The sequence below is a fragment of the Brachyistius frenatus genome, unplaced genomic scaffold (genome assembly GCF_029030835.1).
Source record: "Brachyistius frenatus isolate BFR_SWC_R1_liver_20210118 unplaced genomic scaffold, ASM2903083v1 Contig_42, whole genome shotgun sequence".
NCBI lineage: Eukaryota > Metazoa > Chordata > Actinopteri > Embiotocidae > Brachyistius > Brachyistius frenatus.
In genome coordinates this window covers 2,405,801-2,424,434 of record NW_027210641.1, presented here as the reverse complement: position 1 = coordinate 2,424,434, position 18,634 = coordinate 2,405,801, and the positions used below count along the sequence as shown (strand labels likewise).

The 18,634-nt window shown below is 40.4% G+C and overlaps 2 protein-coding genes across 10 annotated transcripts in view; both read left to right on the top strand.

The window, feature by feature from the left end:
• The window catches only part of LOC138623248 (dedicator of cytokinesis protein 9), a 71,594-nt gene extending 61,367 nt beyond the window's left edge, over positions 1-10,227 (top strand). For 3 of the 9 annotated variants that reach the window (XM_069702652.1, XM_069702650.1, XM_069702651.1), the window contains exons 37-53: positions 2-49; positions 780-916; positions 1,738-1,853; positions 1,998-2,135; positions 2,241-2,423; positions 2,725-2,838; positions 2,963-3,178; positions 3,432-3,489; positions 3,616-3,722; positions 4,320-4,442; positions 4,740-4,853; positions 6,083-6,229; positions 6,327-6,537; positions 7,102-7,292; positions 7,443-7,543; positions 7,660-7,798; positions 9,062-10,227. In XM_069702652.1, coding sequence (XP_069558753.1) covers positions 2-49; positions 780-916; positions 1,738-1,853; positions 1,998-2,135; positions 2,241-2,423; positions 2,725-2,838; positions 2,963-3,178; positions 3,432-3,489; positions 3,616-3,722; positions 4,320-4,442; positions 4,740-4,853; positions 6,083-6,229; positions 6,327-6,537; positions 7,102-7,292; positions 7,443-7,543; positions 7,660-7,798; positions 9,062-9,187 — 2,269 coding nt within the window. In that variant the 3' untranslated portion in view covers positions 9,188-10,227. Of the gene's footprint in view, position 1; positions 50-779; positions 917-1,208; positions 1,253-1,737; positions 1,854-1,997; positions 2,136-2,240; positions 2,424-2,724; positions 2,839-2,962; positions 3,179-3,431; positions 3,490-3,615; positions 3,723-4,319; positions 4,443-4,739; positions 4,854-5,512; positions 5,543-6,082; positions 6,230-6,326; positions 6,538-7,101; positions 7,293-7,442; positions 7,544-7,659; positions 7,799-9,061 lie in introns of all 9 variants that reach the window. The other 6 variants (XM_069702655.1, XM_069702656.1, XM_069702649.1 and 3 more) reach the window with 4 other exon arrangements.
• A 1,212-nt stretch (positions 10,228-11,439) lies between these two features.
• slc15a1a (solute carrier family 15 member 1a) lies at positions 11,440-17,815 on the top strand. The gene is made up of 21 exons (XM_069702660.1): positions 11,440-11,461; positions 11,664-11,805; positions 12,508-12,627; positions 12,741-12,840; positions 13,273-13,363; positions 13,496-13,579; positions 13,688-13,770; positions 13,872-13,952; positions 14,048-14,137; positions 14,230-14,274; positions 14,377-14,409; positions 14,497-14,585; positions 15,132-15,213; positions 15,397-15,513; positions 15,617-15,760; positions 15,852-15,898; positions 16,028-16,135; positions 16,252-16,363; positions 16,787-16,924; positions 17,104-17,211; positions 17,353-17,815. The coding sequence occupies exons 1-21, from the start codon at positions 11,455-11,457 to the stop codon at positions 17,602-17,604; spliced, it is 2,073 nt and encodes a 690-aa protein (XP_069558761.1). The 5' UTR covers positions 11,440-11,454; the 3' UTR covers positions 17,605-17,815.
• Positions 17,816-18,634: the final 819 nt, after the last annotated feature.

Sequence of the window (18,634 nt, the reverse complement as noted above, 5' to 3'; positions counted from 1 at the left end):
GAGTGTGCCTCCATCAGTTCAGATACATGGGAAAGAGATACATCGCAAGGTAAAGTCGTCGAGAAGACAAAATGTTTTTTTGTTTTTTCTCTGCACCTGAATTACCCACAAAATTCCACGTGGTTTATGAGGATGATGCAGCAACTTTATATTAAGTCATCTGGTGTAAAACGCATTATCTAACGTCTGCGACTGTCGACGGGTGTGACTGTACTGTGTTGTCAGCACAATTATTTGAAGAGTAATTTATATTTAGACAAACACACACATGCTGTACTCTGGCCTCGACTCCCAGAGGGCTTTGACTGTTCACTCTCTCTAACCTCCCACCAATGTTTCTATCCCTATTCACTTAAATGCTGGCAAGTTTAACATAATGAAATAGAACCTGGCTCCTGCCCTCTCCTGCTTGGGTAAGCCTCAAGGTGGAACTCACTTTCTCGGACTAAAATTGCATGATATCGTCTCGGTGTGAAGAAGCTGCAGTGCTGTGACTCTTCTGGTTCTTACATGCATGGTTTACGCTTTGAATGCCGCTCATGCTGCTTAGATAACAATGCAACTTAAACTGCATGCACTCACAACTAGACTTTCACCTTCAAAACCTCCATCAGCTTTCGTCAGGTCTTTCAAATTGTCTTCGTCTCCCGTGACATGCGAGTGCTAGTTTCACCACTCGGGCGTGTACCATGATGTATGATTCACCCTAACCTGCTTCACTAACTCTGGCTCTGCCGGCGGTCAGCCCTTCGTCTAACATTGTCCTGTTTCCTCATCAGGAACCAGGATGGGGCAGGACCCGTAGCACATGAGCGGAAGTCTCAGACTCTGCCTGTGTCCCGTAACAGGGCGGGAATGATGCATGCCCGCTTACAGCAGCTCAGCAGCCTGGATAACTCATACACTTTTAACCACAGTAAGTGCCCCATACCGTACCTTTCATCCAACATCCTCTACCAGAGGAACCCCGCCCTCCTCCGCCTCACCCTGTGTAGTCTTGACTCCTCATGCTTTTCAACACCATCCTCTTCCTCATCCTCTGTCGAGCCCGCCGTTGAGCAGGAAATGCTTCAGAAGACGTTGGTGCACCATCAGGATGTTTAATAAAACGCAGGCCAAGGAGGCTGATTTTACCTGAAGGGGGTTCAGCTAGCTGGTCATCGTTTTGTTAAATGGCATCATTTAATAAAGTTTCTTTGTGTTTTCAGTGTGAGAAAGATTTCAAGTATTCTTGGAATATCTGTAGACCATGGTAAGAACGTATCAGGTTGGCAGGAAGTTTGTTACCGGCTCTGTTCGTTTGGTTGAATTACGAGCATGCCTTTTTTATAACTGTCATCCATCTGCCCAGCTCATCTGCTTTTATTTTACATTTCACTCTGTGGAAGCAGTCCATGTAAAATATGAAGGGTTTCATTCCAAAAATAATGTCTGTGTACTTCACAAAAGGCAGCACTCAAAGCAAAAATCCCTTCAACAAAATATTTGGCTCACCAACCCGTCGCCATTCAGATGCCAGAGTCCTAAGATCATTTTAGCCTCGGTTTGGAATGAAACTTAATCTTTTCAACATAATTTTCCATCTTTCAAGCAACAGCTTTGCCTTTAACAGTATCTCATATGTTGAAAAAATGTGAAGTGATATAATTAAATGGTCACTATAGAGCACTTTTTTATTGAGTGAACCTCTAGCGGTGAAAGAGCTACAGCTTTTTGTTGTGGTTTTTTTTTTTTTAGCCTACAGTCACTCGGATGCAGATGTGTTAAATCAGTCTCTGCTGGAGGCCAACATTGCTACTGAAGTGTGCCTGACTGTCCTGGACACGCTCAGCATCTTCATCATGGGTTTCAAGGTATCATATCATACTTACTGTGCACTATATTGTTGTAACTATAGTATATCCATATCTTACGTTGTACCTAATCAGCAGTTCATCAGAGCCATGGTTTCAGGTTTGTAAATCCGTTTCCGAGATGACCCTCTTCTTTCCCTGCAGGCCCAGCTGTGCTCTGACCACGGCCACAGTCCGCTCATGAAGAAAGTGTTTGAAGTGCACCTGTGCTTCCTGCGGATCAATCAGTCAGAAACGGCCCTCAAGCAGGTCTTCACGTCGCTGCGCACCTTCATCTACAAGGTGCGAAGGCCTTTCGGTGGCTTACTTAACAACGACTCAGTTCGTCGTGGCCTGAGCTGATCACAGATCACCGATGACCCAAATCTGGTCTTCTTCACTCTCTAGTTCCCGTGCACGTTTTTCGAAGGCCGTGCAGACATGTGCGCCGCTTTCTGCTACGAGATCTTGAAATGTTGCAACTCCAAGCTGAGCTCCATCCGCGGCGACGCGGCCCATCTGCTCTATTTCCTCATGAAGAGTAACTTCGACTACACGGGTCGCAAGTCCTTTGTCAGGACACACTTACAGGTGAGACGGATCCTTGTTGGGTTTGTTGTTTTTTTTACAATGAAGCTTCTATGTTCACATTATTTAACCCTAATGTTCTGGCATCCTGGGGAATACAGGGAGACTTTCAACAACTCCAAAAACATACCAGATGGAAAGGGAAAGACTTTTATACATATTAGGTTTTTATTGCGGTCAAAAGAAGAAAAGAAAATACAATATTTATTGATTTTCCTGACTATTTTTTTCACATATTCTTTACGCTATACTGTATAAGATTAAAAGTAATATACTATAACTTTGGAGCTTTCCTTTTCTTTAGGTGGTGATTGCGGTCAGTCAGCTGATTGCTGATGTCATTGGCATCGGAAGTACCCGCTTCCAGCAGTCTCTGTCAATAATCAACAACTGTGCCAACAGTGACAAAGCTATCAAGGTGAGGAGCTCATTTATGTGGATGGTTATTTTTCTGGCTCCACTTTTAACACAGAAAATATTCCTAATCTGAACGGGGAATGACGTAGCCGACGTAGTTCTGACGACTGCATTCTCTTCAACAGAACACGGCTTTCCCATCAGACGTGAAAGACCTGACCAAACGCATAAGAACGGTGTTGATGGCCACGGCTCAGATGAAGGAGCACGAGAGAGACCCGGAGATGCTGGTGGACCTGCAGTACAGCCTCGCTAAGTCTTACGCCAGCACACCTGAGCTGCGCAAGACCTGGCTGGACAGCATGGCTCGAATCCACGTGAAGAACGGAGACCTGTCGGAGGTCAGTGAAAGACTCTGTGTGGCTGGACAGGATGGACTTTGATATGAAGGTGGTCAATTTAACATGTGACAGACTCACTTTAGGTTTGTGTCTGATAATAGACCCGTAGAACCTAAAATATCAAATAAAGACTAGATGTACTTCTTGTTTGTCCAGTTTGTTGTGTGCTGGTATTCTTGTAGTGAGCGGAGCTCTCTTGTACTGCTAGTGTTGCCCTCACTTATCTGACCTGGGTTGTTCTTGCTGTTTACAGGCGGCCATGTGTTATGTGCACGTTGCAGCACTTGTGGCAGAATACCTGCGGAGAAAAGGTGCTTCAGTAATCTCTGATGGAAATGTTTCCAATGCTTTGGGCAGACAGCAGCTCTGTTTAATTGTTTCTACTTATTATTAGTAAGGCTTGTCTGATGGTTGAAATAATGTTTTGCTGTGTGCAGGCATGTTCAAGCAGGGCTGCTCAGCTTTCCGTGTGGTGACTCCAAACATTGACGAAGAAGCAGCGATGATGGAGGACGTCGGGATGCAGGACGTCCACTTCAATGAAGTACTTTGATATTTTGTACTACTAATGCAAACAAAGAAACATCACGACTTTATTTGATTCGAATTTTTGTAATTTGTACCCGAGTTTCTTTGAACAAAGTAGCTGGCTAAAAAAAAAAAAAATATTACAGTATGCTGTATATATATATATATATATATGTATATATATATACATATATATATACATATATTATCTTTGTGACTCTGTTGGTGTCATTGGAGATTTAACAACTTCCAAGATCAGCAAATTGCGTGATCATAAAACACATTTTATACTTATAAAATCAGACATAATAATTGCACAATTTTTGCTGCAAAAAAACTTTTTTTTGGAGGGACGTAAGCAAACGAAGATGTATTATTGTGCAATTATCATTTTCTCAGTATCATGACTAATCAGATTTGCTGATGAATCCAATTCAGTCTTTATATTTGTTTTAATATTAAGGTGTGCTGTACTTTCCTTATTCTACCTCAGCAGAGTGTGATTCTCTTTGGGTTCAGCACATTTTAGTCACATTAAAAAGAGCTGTTATGACTTATGTTAGCAATATTTATTGTGTTCATGAACAGTTTTTCTGTTGTGCCGTTCCCTCAGGATGTCCTAATGGAGCTTTTGGAGGAGTGTGCAGACGGACTGTGGAAAGCTGAGCGTTACGAGCTCATCTCCGACATCTACAAGCTCATCATCCCCATTTATGAGAAGCGCAGGGACTTTGAGGTGCAAACTCAGCACAACCTTCAGTTTCATTATCCAGCTAGAAGGGTGACATTAAAGTTTGGCATTGAAAATCAAATTTGGCACAAAAAACATTGATATTGAAATACTTCTATTGGAAAAAGTACTGAAACAAGTACTGGCATTAAAAAAAAAAAAACGTATTATAATTTTCTTTTAGGTTTTCAGTTTCAAACTTTAACGTCACTGTTCTAGCCAACGATCTCCACTTATTTCAGCACCACTTCTCGACCACTAGCATCTTGAACTTTCTAACTCGGTCGTATTACTTTTGCACAGAAACTTGCCCACTTGTACGACACGCTGCATCGTGCGTACAGCAAAGTCACAGAGGTCATGCATACAGGCAAGAGGCTGCTGGGCACCTACTTCCGAGTGGCTTTCTTTGGCCAGGTGAGTTCAACTCTTCTATTCTGTCCTCTCGGGTTATTTATTTATTTTTTTAATTCACTTTTATCCAAACACAGCTAACTAGCTTTAAATCATTCAAGCCGGATTAAAGTTGTCGCTGGTGTAAACATGAAGCACGGGCAGCGGCTGAAGGTGTCTTTTCATTTTCAGTGAGCTCTAATTCACTTCTCTGCTTTTTTTTTTATCCTCTTTTGAAGGCAGCGGTAAGTGATGCAGTTGACCCTGCTGGCTTGTTGTTGTTTTTTGAGCAGCCTGAGTCTTTGTGTGGTGTTGGTGCTGCTGTAATCTCATTGCACTTCTCAGTCATAGTCTGCCGCTTCAAGTTAACGGTAACGATCAGTCGACGCTGCTGCTGCCTGTTTTTGGAGGACTGTGTTGCATGGCGCTCCTTCCCTTCAACACTCATTTCAGTGTTTCTGCTTTTCTGTTCCAGATGTAGCCTGTAAGGTTTTAGCACTGACCTCATGTTTGTTTTATAAAGTTGTATTAGTTGGATGTGGTTGCCTCTCTACCCGTAGTCCTTTGATAGTGTGGTCAATGATTGATAGTTTGATATCAAATTTATTACATTTATTCTTAGTTTTTAGGTAGTTATTGAATAACACTAATTGTATTTTTTTGTGTTGTCCACACCCCTGTAGCAGTACCAGTTTACTGACTCAGAGTCTGAGGTAAATCAATATAAAGCCAACGTTTCAGTTGGGACTGCGGTGATGTTTTGGGTTGTTGTTGTGCTCCTTCTCTAATACAGTCGGCCCTTTAACCCCTCCTCTACTTCAGCCTCAGTGTTGTACTAATCATAATAGGAAATCCTTGAAGGGTTAATAGCAGGATTCATCTGCTCGTGGGACTTTTTTACCATTTACATATATTAATAACTAATTGAGTGCTCCCACTGACAGCGTGAAATCTGTGCAGCCACCTCTGTCCTTTGGTCTCATCAGTGGACTAACACTATGTTTTATATCTGTAGTTTCCTGTTCCTGTGTTTTGATGTGAGCTACAGGGTTTCTGTGTTTTGGAGTCAACCTAAAAAAAAAAAAAAAATGCTGTCATTTCATGATCATTGTTGGAGTGACTCCCACTCACAGCCCATGTTTGGTTTGATGTGGCATTGTTTGATTCCTTATATCCTATTAGATAAATACTGGGTTTTAATTAATTTTTTTTTTTTATTCTGACCTTTGAGAGTGTTTTATCCTCTTTTTTAGGGCTTCTTTGAAGATGAAGATGGTAAAGAGTACATCTACAAAGAACCCAAATTCACTCCTTTATCAGAGATTTCTCAGAGGCTCCTGAAGTTGTACTCTGATAAGTTCGGACAGGAGAACGTGAAGATGATTCAGGACTCTGGACGGGTGAGAGTTTGTTATAATTTGTGAGGTTGAAATTTTGTTTCTCCCACCGGATCCCTTGTTTTTAACGATATCTTCTAATAATATGTGTCTTCTGCAGATCAACCCCAAAGACCTGGACTCTAAGTACGCTTACATCCAGGTGACCCATGTGACTCCGTACCTGGAGGAGAAGGAGGTGGTCGACAGGAAGACCGACTTTGAAAAGAGCCACAACATCCGTCGATTTGTATTCGAGATGCCTTTCACCGTATCAGGAAAAAAGCAAGGCGGTGTGGAGGAGCAGTGCAAACGCAGGACAATACTTACCAGTAAATAACCCTATTTACGTTTATATAGTAGTGGCACATGAGACAAAGTAAAGGAAAGTCGGGATTCAGTTTGCCTGTTGCAAATCATTGCAATTGGTAAAAGCAAATTCAGTGATTTCCTGACTTTCCATCTCTTGGTTGTGTTTTGTTAAAGTCCTCAAACCTGGTAAACATTCATGTCGTTCGAACTCCAATCTCCTGATTCACCCTTCATTAGGCTTCCACAAGTTGAGCTGATCAGGTTCTAGCTACACACCGAGCTGTCACATCACTTGTTTACTCATTATATGACTCGGCATGAATGACAGCTCTTTGATTAGAATTTGAACATGTCAGCTTTTTCTTTCCTAATCCTAATCACAGTTATGTTGTTTTATGGTGCAAAAGCTCCACCTCAGCTTATCTTCATGATGTTGGAGGTTTCACAGGATTTACTGTCCACGCACACAAGAGGACCCTGAGCTGTAAAAACTTACGAAACACGTGCGAGAAGTTCACCGAGAGCCAAAGTGTTTCACCCCAGCCCCCACCTCCCCCTCTCCTCGCTGTGTTTCTGTCCCGCAGCCACGCATTGTTTTCCCTACGTAAAGAAACGTATCGCGGTGATGTATCAACACCACACCGATCTGAGCCCCATCGAGGTGGCCATCGACGAGATGAGCAAGAAGGTGGCCGAGATCAAACAGCTCTGCTCCTCCAGCGAGGTGGACATGATCCGTCTGCAGCTCAAACTGCAGGGGAGCATCAGTGTCCAGGTGCCTGCTCTACTTTCTGTCAACACATGTGGACACACACACACACACACACACACACACACACACACACACACACACACACACACACACACACACACACACGCCTGTCATACCTTAATAACATTATAATGAGAACATTGACATCCTCAGGTAAACGCGGGGCCGCTTGCGTATGCCAGAGCTTTCCTGGACGATGCGAGCGCCAAGAAGTATCCAGATAACAAAGTCAAACAGTTGAAAGAAGTCTTCAGGTGAGACGTCAGATGTCCGTGGATTTCAATTACAAAATAAAAGCCTGAATCGGCCTTTACAACTCGGTGTAATCTGCCTTTTTTTAACGCATGTCCACGCTACTTGTTGCGAGCAGGCATTTCGTGGAGGCGTGTGGCCACGGCTTGGGCATTAATGAGCGACTGATCAAAGAGGACCAACAGGAGTACCACGATGAGATGAAAGCCAACTACCGAGACCTGGCCAGAGAGCTGTCCATCATCATGCACGAGCAAGTAAGTACCGCCAGCACTGCTGTGGTTACGTCTGCCTCCGAAGCGAAGTAAACAGAGTGCCATTCATTACATGTTTGATGAAGTGATACTTCACTCTTTGACAACACCGTTCTCTGTTTTTTTTTTCCTCTTGTGCTGACATGAGCAGATTTGATGGTAATACAAGAAGCACCCGTTTGCAGTAGAGACTCGACGTTGTGGATTGTTGGTCGAGCCAGACGAAAAGACGAAGAACTTTTTAGACTAACATTTCTCCAATCTGTCCTATTTTCTGAAGAAAAACCTCCAGCAATTTGAATTTAAAAAGGAAGCTGCTAAAACAAAGGTCCATCTGTTGACCTTAAGAGCAACTGCTATCTTGGCTAAGTTATCAGATCACAGACGTGCTTATCTTTACATCCCTCCAATAAATGAGAAATCAGCTACACGGCAAGTATTGTCACACATGGTGGTCCACATGTTGATCAGAATACAACACAACAATTTTCATTACAGATAAATCTGCCAATTAAATTCTCCTTTAATGGATTTCTTCCATCATGTGACCAGATAACAAGTGAAACAAGTCCAACAGAGTAAAACCAAAATATTCAGTTTACTATAATACAATAAAGAGTCTGCAGCCGTTAGATATCTGATATTTTTGCATGAAAATGTATTGATTGATTATTAAAATAGTTGCTGATTATTTTTCTCTCAACTGACTGAGATTGACAAAATATTTCATTTTTACTTCCAACTAGTTTAAAACAAAAACAAAAACTCACTTTAAAACCTAAACCCCACCTTCACTCCTGTCGTAGCAGCTGGCTCGACCAACCGTCTCCTATTGGATTATTTTGTTTGGCTTGCTGATATATTTTCCAGCATGTGTATGCAGTATGGATGTATGTATATGAACAGTATATGTATGTACGTGCATGGGAATGTGTGTGCTTTGAAAAAAACTAATTTACATTAGTTTTTTCATTCACACACAAATTAATATTTTTAATTTTAAGTTCGTGTTATGTGATTTTTTTTTTTTTTTACTTGCTTTTGTTGTTTGTTTGTTTTTTTGTGTTTTTTTTTCATGTCAATCTTCTTGAATGGGCGCGCAGTCTTTTACGGGAAATACGCTTTCTTGCTGAGAAAATGTTTTCTTATGTCTGATCCCTAATGTCTGTAAATATACATCTACAGCCAGGCAGAAGCTTGTTGGCTTGGCTCGGCTTATCGGTGACTGTTTGCGTCGCTCGTCCTCACACGCTGCCTTTCTTCCAGATCAGTCCTGTGGAAGATGGCATGAAGAGCCTTCTCCCGGACTCCCTTCACATCTTTAATGCCATTAGCGGCACACCAACCAGTGCCACCATCCAGGGCATCCCCAGCTCATCCTCCGTGGTATGACGCAAGCCGGGGGTTAGCCTCGAACCGCGGCGCACCCTGAACTCGCCAGCCAGCGATGCCATATTGTCGCTTCTCATCCTGCTTCTGTGTGGAAGCACAGATGACTCTCACCTTTTAACTGTGACTCTCACCAGAGTGGCTGTTTTGGAGGTGGCCAGTTTGATTTTACGTGATCAGTACAAAGGCGAGGCCTGAGACTCGAGCAGCACGCACGACGGGAGACAGAATTCGTTCCCGCTTTTATGGACACCCGTGTTTGACGAGACATCCGTTTCGTCCTCACCTGTTTCTACCTGAAAAGACTCGGGCGTGTTTTTGTTTTTCCATGGAGACATTCCTGTTGTGATTTTTGATATGCATGTCACCACATCACACACTCACCCTCCCATCAGCCCATTTTTGTTTATTTTGATAATGTTTTACTTTTTTTTTTTTTAATGTACAGTATTCCATTTTTATAAGCCGCTGTTGATATCTTGATGAACAGTATATGCTGCACACGTCGACGCTCATCATGAAGTTATATTTCTACAAAAAAAAAAAAAAAAAAAAAAAAAGATAAATTTTGCTAAAGGGCCTCCTTTGACTTAGCATTCAACCTTAAATCACTTCAATGTCTTAGAGCGGGGGAGTTTTTAAATATTTAAAGCCATTGCATACAAAAAGTATATTCCAAGTTGTTTATTAATGTATATAAAAAAATTTAAAAAAAGGAGTGTGTGCAATATTTGCAGAGTATCTTGCTGTGTGGGGCTCAAACACTGTAAAGATTATGTTCACCTTCTTGCCAAAGCGATGAGGTGTGAAAAAAGACACTACGCCTACTGTGGAAGTAATATGAAGCTTTTACCATTTTGTGTTCATTAAAATGTTCAAGAATTGTCAATAAATTGTCTTTATGTTTGGGCAGCAATGTTTTTTTTTTTTTTTTTTTTTGTCTAATCTACAGCTTTTATTTAACACAAAAGTCACTGTTCTGCTGTAAACAGAGATGTTTCTTAATGCTTTTCTTTTAAATAAAATACACTCATTTCTCTGCACTTACACTCACGAGCACTTACTTGTTTTGACTTGTTTATTGGTGTGTTATTCGAAGGTACGGTTGAGTTGCGGTGTTGACTAATACTTTTTATGAAGTTGTCAGGGACTGAACATACGTGACTCTTTATCTCCTACATCTCACCTATCTAAGAAACACCGTCAGCATTGAGATGGATCAAAGGCTAATAAGAAGCAGTATCACCTGAAACATCGTGAACAGAGAGGTCTAAACTATCTCAGGAATATCAAACTGCAGCAGAGAGCAGCGAGACATCATGACAGGTGACATTACTAACTTTTAATTTTGTGGGGGAGAAATAGATTTCAAAAATATAACACGGCAGCAGATAGTAGGCTGCTGTATGTGTCTTTTTTTCTGGACTTCTTTTATATAAATTAGTTTCATCTTGCAGATAACGAGGATCCCAAAAAGGGGAAGCAGTACAAAGGAAAGGTAAAGTACTGCCTTTTGTTTTTAAATGCTCAGTAAAGCTAAATCATAATTTATAGGAACAAAACAAACAGGATCACAATACACCTACAAAATATATTTTCACTGTATTATTACTGCACTGAATACTAATCACCATTTTAATTATAAATTGAGGGTATTTATTGCATTTTATTTGTGTAATCCCTTCTTTGTTTCTTCTTTTTTTTTTTTTTAACTAACTCGATTCTACTGCAGTGCAGAGGCAAATATAGTTTATCTTCATTTTACTGTTAATTCATTTCAGATTTAAAGTTTCTAAAACGTGTCATTTTATAGAAAAGCATTTAATGATTAAATTCTACCAAATAACATTTATAAAAGAAATCTGTGACCAACTACGATGTACAAAACCTGCTTAAATGATTATAAATCATGATTAACAAAATATCTAGGCTATGTAACATGACACTGAGCTTTCTGTATTATACTTGATGAATATAGTCTTTTTTCATACTTCAATCGTATTATACTTATGAATATAGTATTTTGTCATACTTCAGTAGATTTTGTTGCCACTATATGTAACGTGAAGTCTGAATTGAGGGTTTTACCGTGTAATCCATCTTCGTAATTTTATTTACTGTTGAAACAGTTTTTTTGTTTGTTTGTTTGTTTGTTTGTTTGTTTGTTTGTTTGTTTTATCTCCCAACAGAGCAGAGAGGTGTGTGGCTACCCGCTCAGCATCTTCTTCATCGTTGTGAACGAGTTCTGCGAGAGGTTCTCCTACTATGGCATGCGAGGTGAGAACATCTCATCGGGGAACCTTAACCGTAGCACGTGTGGCCGTAACCATGACAACGAGCTCCTTACCGTTTTTTTTTTTTTTAAAGTAGGCGTCGTTGACCCCTCGCTGGTTTCTCACTAACCCTTTGTGCAGCTGAAAGCTTTGCACTGTGCAGTTGATGTGCGGTAAGACGTGACGGTTCTCCCTGCCGCCCACAGCCGTGCTGGTTCTGTACTTCAAGTACTTCTTGCGCTGGGACGATGACTTGGCCACCTCCATCTACCACACCTTCGTGGCTCTTTGCTACCTGACCCCCATCCTCGGGGCCGTCGTGGCCGACTCCTGGCTGGGAAAGTTCAAGTGAGTGGCTCCTTCAAGCTCCGCTGATTTAACACACGAAGGCTTGAATTATTTAATTAAAGTTTCTGTGTGGTGGAAAGTAACCAAGTAGATATACTGAAGGTCATTTACGAACTTCTACTCTATCTCTATATATCAGAGGGAAATATTACACTTGTTACTCTACTGCATTTATTAGATAGACTGGAATTTATTACTTTGACATTTAAATATAAGAAAATGTCAAATTCCACATTCACGAGGATCAATATTAACAATCTAATAATGTAAAGCAGAAAGGGGAATCACCAAGGCCAATAGTCCACTTGTGATGTGCAAATTTGCATCTGAAATAACTATAATATATGCATTCTAGTATTAATTTTATAGTCATCGTATTTCTAAAACGGCCTAAAATCACTACGGAACTTTAAGATGTAGGTGACGTAGTCAACAGGCTAAACGCCGTAGCTGGCAAAGTTAATAAAAGTGACAGACAAACAAAATAACAAACTGAACCATAAACAAAACCTCGTTGGCAGAGGTCAATATAATTAATGATTGCCATAATTTCATTAATCTGCATTTTGCTGATAAAGCTTCTACTGAAACAGGACTTTGAATCCAGAACGCCTGGACAGATTATCTTAAAAATCAAATGTTACTTAAATTAAAGTCAAACATACTTCTTCACTGCTATCTCTTTCCATCTTTGGCTCTCAGGACGATCATCTACTTGTCCATCGTCTATGCGATTGGCCAGGTTGCCATGGCTGTCAGCGCGATCCATGACATCACTGACACGGACAGAGATGGGACACTGAACAACATGACCTTCCATGTGTAGGTTTCTAACGCTACAACAGAAATAAATAACGCAGACACCGTTTTGCCGTTTCCATCCCATAATTGTACAGCGCTTCCCGGCTCACGCGCTTGTTCTTCCTCACATTCAGTGTGTTGTCCATGGTGGGACTCCTCCTCATCGCTCTCGGCACCGGCGGCATCAAACCTTGCGTGGCTGCCTTCGGTGGAGACCAGTTCAACGAGCACCAGGTGAGAACATCAGCTGTCTTCAGCTCCTCTCTAAACCCGAGTCTTCTCTTCTATGGATTCACCTTTTCTTACCAGGAAGTTGAACATAGTTACAGGTATTTAATTGCTGTTTTTCCTCATTTTCAGTCTGCTTTCTACAACTATCAAAACCTGTGAGGGCAGACTTGGACACAACTGAGATAAATGCTTATGTCAGCTTGTTTACGAGGACACTTATGACTAATGCTGATGACTACTGCTAATAGTTAACATTTACAATGTTTGCGATGTTCAGAATCATAATTGAGCGTGTTGGCATGTTATCATTTCCTGATTTCTGACTTCTGGTTGCATTATGCTTCATACAGATGATGATCATTTCACTTTTGGTTACAAGTCTTATTCAGCATTGCGCAACATGACAAAAGGTCGCTGGCTTATCTTCCTGTGCAGGAGAAGCAAAGGAGAACTTTCTTCTCCGTATTCTACCTGTGTATCAACGGTGGGAGTCTCCTGTCAACCATCATCACTCCGATCCTCAGAGGTAGATACGACTGTAACACGCAGTTTATGATCCACGTCGTCATATAAACACGCTAATCGCTAATAACAGTCCCTGAGTATGGGGGAACTTTTTAATTGTGGTTGAATGAGAGGTGCTTTCCTTTGTCTGCAGCTCAGGACTGCGGCATCTACAGCAATCAGAAGTGTTATTCTCTGGCCTTCGGTGTCCCTGCAGCGCTGATGGCGGTCGCGCTGAGTATGTCTGAACAATTTGTCTCTTCATGCAGCAAAAAATAAATAAAAATGTAAAGGTCGGGTACATAAACGGTGTGTTGATATTGAAGATGTCCGTGTTCTCTAACAGTTGTGTTTATCGTTGGGAGCGGTATGTACTACAAAGCCGAACCACAGGGGAACATCATGCTGGATGTGTGTAAATGCATCGGGGTGAGTCGTTGCTATCAGCCTTTTCTGCATTAATGTGCACCAACATTAAACTGTAGGTGTTTTTAAAAACATCTCTCTCACTTTCCTCTTCTCTCTGTCAGTTTGCCATTAAAAACCGCTACAGGCACAGAGGCGACCCGGGGAAGCAGCACTGGATGGACTGGGCCGAAGAAAAGTATGATGTAAGTTTCACTTTATTTGATTCTGTAAAGTCTCGATAACCAAATATTTCTCCGGTTAAATAACACCCCGTTTATACTCCGTCTGCCTGTTTTAGAAACTCCTCATTGCTCAAATCAAAATGGTGCTGAAGGTCCTGTTTTTATACATCCCGCTGCCTATGTTCTGGACTCTCTTTGACCAAAAGGTACCTTCAAGTTAGTCTTCCATTTAAAAATAAAAAAGCGACATCACCTCTCGGCAGTTGAAATTATGCTAAATTTGGCATCTTCTTTAAAGGGTTCGAGATGGACTCTGCAAGCCACCACGATGGATGGAAATTTTGTAAGTTTAGTGATTTTAAAAAGAAAACCAACAACTATGATTCTTTTTTTAATTCTGCGAAGCGGTGTTTTCACGTTGCAATATTGTTCTTTATGTCTGCAGGGAGCACTTGTTATACAGCCTGATCAGATGCAGGTGAGCAACTTCATCATGTTATCATCATGGAACTGATGCATTTTATTTGAAAGGTTACTCACTGGGAAATGAATGTTTTTTTGAAAGACGGTCAACCCCATCCTGATCCTGACTCTGGTGCCTCTTATGGACAGCGTGATTTACCCTCTCATCCAAAAATGTGGGCTGAACTTCACGTAAGTGATTGTTTATACAGTTTCTGTCAGTGGTTTTTACCGCTAATGTTACACTAAAGTTTTGTGAATATACTTTAAAACTTCTATTGTTAAAAAAAAAAAAAGATAATAATTAACCTTTGTGTAGGACCAGATGACACTTTTGTAATTATGGCGTCATGGGAAAAAGTTTTCTGGGCTGCAGGGAACCACTGGGCTAAGCTAACTGGCTGCCGGGTGTTGCCTCATATTTAGCAACCGGCCTCGAGAGTTACATCAATCACCAAATTTTAAGCAAGGAAAATGTCAAACTATTCCTGTAACTGCTCAACAATGAAGGAAAGCAAGGCCGGCTGTGAATCAACCAACAGCATCAAAACAAAGCAAAATTCTGCAGAAGAACTCAAACTCGCTGAGCCTCAGTATATTTCTATCTGACCCAAAACCCACCGTCTATATATTATAACGCTGAATATGCTGACATTAGTGATTTAAAAAAGTTATTTAGTGTTGTCATTGTATTAATTTTGCACAAATCGGTAACAGAACTTAACGTCAATTCAACAGACCTCTGAAAAGAATGACTGTGGGGATGTTTCTGGCCGCTGTTGCTTTTATCTGCGCTGCTTTGGTCGAGCTTCAAATTGAAGTAAGTAAAAAACAATGAACGTCTTCATCTCTTTATATACTGTAAGATATGCAACAGTTCAGAGATTAGAAGGTTTTAAACCTATAAGTAAGTTAACCTCAACCACATACACTCGCACAAGTGTTAAAAATTACTTTTGGAGTTTATTAAAACAAATAATTTATACTTTGAACTACTTTTCAGAACACGTTGCCCGTCTTTCCATCGGCCTCCCAGAGTCAGTTAAAATTACTCAACATGGGCAGCAGTGCAGTTACAGTTCGGTTGCCGGACGCTTCACTGAATCTTCCTGCAGCTCGGGTATGTCATCTTAATTACAGGTTTGAATCCAAAGCACCATTGTCTCTGTCTCTGTTTCTTATCCCAATGTTTGCTCTGCTTCAACGATGTCTGTTTTTTGCAGGCGAGTGATGAATACTTCACATTTGGAGCAGAGCAAATCTCCGTTTCAATAGACGGCCTCAGACTGACAAAAACGGTTCACTTGGCCAAAGGAAAGCGACAAACGCTTCTTATTCCTTCGAACATCAGTCACGAATGGCTGCTGGTGAGTTAAAAGCACAAAATAACAAAACTAAGACACCCGAGAGGAGGTTTAACCGTTAGATTAATAAATATCCACTGCCTTATTTCCTCAGACTGATGATTTGATTTATAAGCCACAAGAAGGAAACAATGAATTTCGGTAAGTTAAATTACAAACGATTATACTGTAACACACTGATGAGCGGACCAATGGAAAATTAATAATTGACGAGAGAGTAATTGTTTCACTCTCTTCTCTGTTATTCCTTTGTACGTAACTTTATTTCAGATTTGTAAATGGAATGAAATCAGCAGTGAACGTTTCCACTCCTGCAGACTACTTGGGACCAGTTGAGCCATTTTATTATTCCAACTACTCCCAGATAAAGAACGGAAAGTAAGGATTTTTTTTTTGTTGTAATCTTGACTTATTCTGTGTTTTTATACTACAGTAATTATTTCATGCAAACATTAATACAGTTACTCTAAGAGATTTTCTTTTTTAATGTTCAGGGTCATGTTCACCTTATCGAGTGGTTCACAGTCATGTGAATACAGCAAGGACTTTGGATTTGGAAGTTCATATACTTTCTTCATCCCCAGCACATTAGCCTTTGGACCGAATGTGAGTTTCACAATGTAATGAATGACATTCTGTGTTTTTCTTTTTTCTGGGATAAATCTGAAATCCCAGAAATATTTGCCCCGAGTGAATGGTGATATTAAGGTTTTTGTTTTTTTGTAAATATTATCTTTGATTATTGCACTTGTTGTTATTATTTTTGATCTTTGAACTGGAGTTGTCTGTGTAGCCAGACCCTGATATATCTCACTCCATTGTTGTGCAAAAAACATTTTTCATAGGATTGGCTAATAATAGGAATAATGTAGAATAACTCCAACCTTACACTTGACTGTAGAAACAGGACAAACATAGAAATATTGTAATTTTATGTTCTGGTGAAGTCAGTCAAGATCTGTTCAGTTATCTCTTTCTGAGACTTACTTCCTTACATTGAACATTGTTTATTCACTGATTTATTTTCAGTGTCAGGAGTCCATCACTGCAGTAGAAGACATAAAGCCCAACTCGGTTCACATGGCCCTCCAGATCCCACAGTACTTCTTCATCACTGCTGGTGAAGTGATGTTTTCCGTCACTGGTCTGGAGTTCTCTTACTCGCAGGTAAATTCACATTAACAGTCTCTACACCTTTTATCTGCACTGTGCCGTCAGAAAAGAAAATGTGTGGAAACTACTCATTTCAATGACCTTTGCAGAAGTTGAGACCCGGATTATGCAACAGGTTTATATAATGTTCTTTCTTCATGGTTTTGTCCTTTTTTTTCTTTTGTGTCCTCAAGGCACCTAGTAACATGAAAGCCGTGCTGCAAGCAGGCTGGTTGTTTACCGTTGCTATTGGCAACTTTATCGTCCTGATTGTGGCTGAGCTTGCAAAGATTCCCAAACGGGTGAGATTATAAAAAGATGGACACGTCAAGCGTACTTGTGTTTCTGTAAAATGTAATAACCGTGACAGTAAGAGAGTAAACATGTTGAGACGTTAATACGCGGTGTGTCCGTCCCTCTGTGTCTCCCCATCTCTTTCAAAGTGGGCGGAGTACCTCCAGTTTGCCTGCCTCTTGATCGTCGTGTGCATCATCTTCTCCATTATGGCACATTTCTACACCTACATCGACCCGGCAGAAATTGAGGCCCAGTTCAGGAAGAAGGTTGATGATTATGATGACGAAGATGATAAAAGGAAGGTCAACATGGTCAAGAGAAATTCAGTAAAAAATCCCTATGATAATGATGATGATGATGATGATGATGATGATGAAGCCAAGCACACCAAAATGTGAACAGTCTAAAAAAAAAAACACAGATGAGACATTCACAATGCACCATTATGCAAAGTTTGTCATGTAACACGTAAGAGAGAATGGAAGTGTGTGTGTGTGTGTGTGTGTGTGTGTGTGTGTGTGTGTGTGTGTGTGTGTGTGTGTGCGTGCGTGTGTGTGTGTGTGTGTGTGTGTGTGTGTGTGTGTGTGTGTGTGTGTGTGTGTGTGTGTGTGTGTGTGTGTTAAGCATTTTATATTTTAATGGAAAATTGCTTTATATATTGTGACAAGTTAATATAACGTTAATAGTATTGTAAGAACAGATGAACAGATGTTAGTTTAGTTTTTCCTCACATTTATATCTCATTAGTTGTAATTGCTCTTTTATATTTTATCTCTAAGTTATGTTGAAGTAACCAATAAAAGTTAACCCCTGGTATCTGTTTTCTCATTCGTCGTCGTTGTCGTGAGATCTTGAAACGATATTTGCTAAACGATGTCAGAAGTAGATCTCCAAGTACTCATTCATTAGATTACTGCATTACTACATGAGCAGCATTTTACTGTTAAAACTGGTTGAAGTAAAAATAACTTTTGAACAATTTATCGCACGTTTGGCGTTAATCAGCGTCGCCGCAATGGCTCGATTCCACTATTAAGTTATCTGCTAATTGTTTCTCACAATCATTTGTCTATTCAGCACAATACATTATTGTTATTTTTGTTGTCTATTAATATGGCCTAAATAAAATGTGTAAACAATTGTGAAAAATATGAACCATAGGGTTACATCTTCAAACTGTTAATTGCCAAAACTTTTAAGGGATTTCATTAACGCATGAATACCTGCGGTGAAATAATTGCGCGAAATACTCCTCTTGAATTATAAGCGAGTCTTTCCAGTGTTCACAGATACGTACAGGATGAGAGCGACAGCATCGGGAGATTACGTCATTAATATGTGAGCAGCATTTTAATTTTAAAGCTGGTTGAGGTAAAAATCCTTTTGAATTTTATTCGAGAGGGGCAACTCATTATTGTTTTGATATCT

Excerpts from the sequence above, each read along its gene's own strand:
- slc15a1a (XM_069702660.1), top strand. Across the intron at positions 13,771-13,871 it reads ATGTGTGTAAATGCATCGGG|TTTGCCATTAAAAACCGCTA; the intron begins GTGAGTCGTTGC and ends TCTCTCTGTCAG. Across the intron at positions 14,138-14,229 it reads GGACTCTCTTTGACCAAAAG|GGTTCGAGATGGACTCTGCA; the intron begins GTACCTTCAAGT and ends TCTTCTTTAAAG.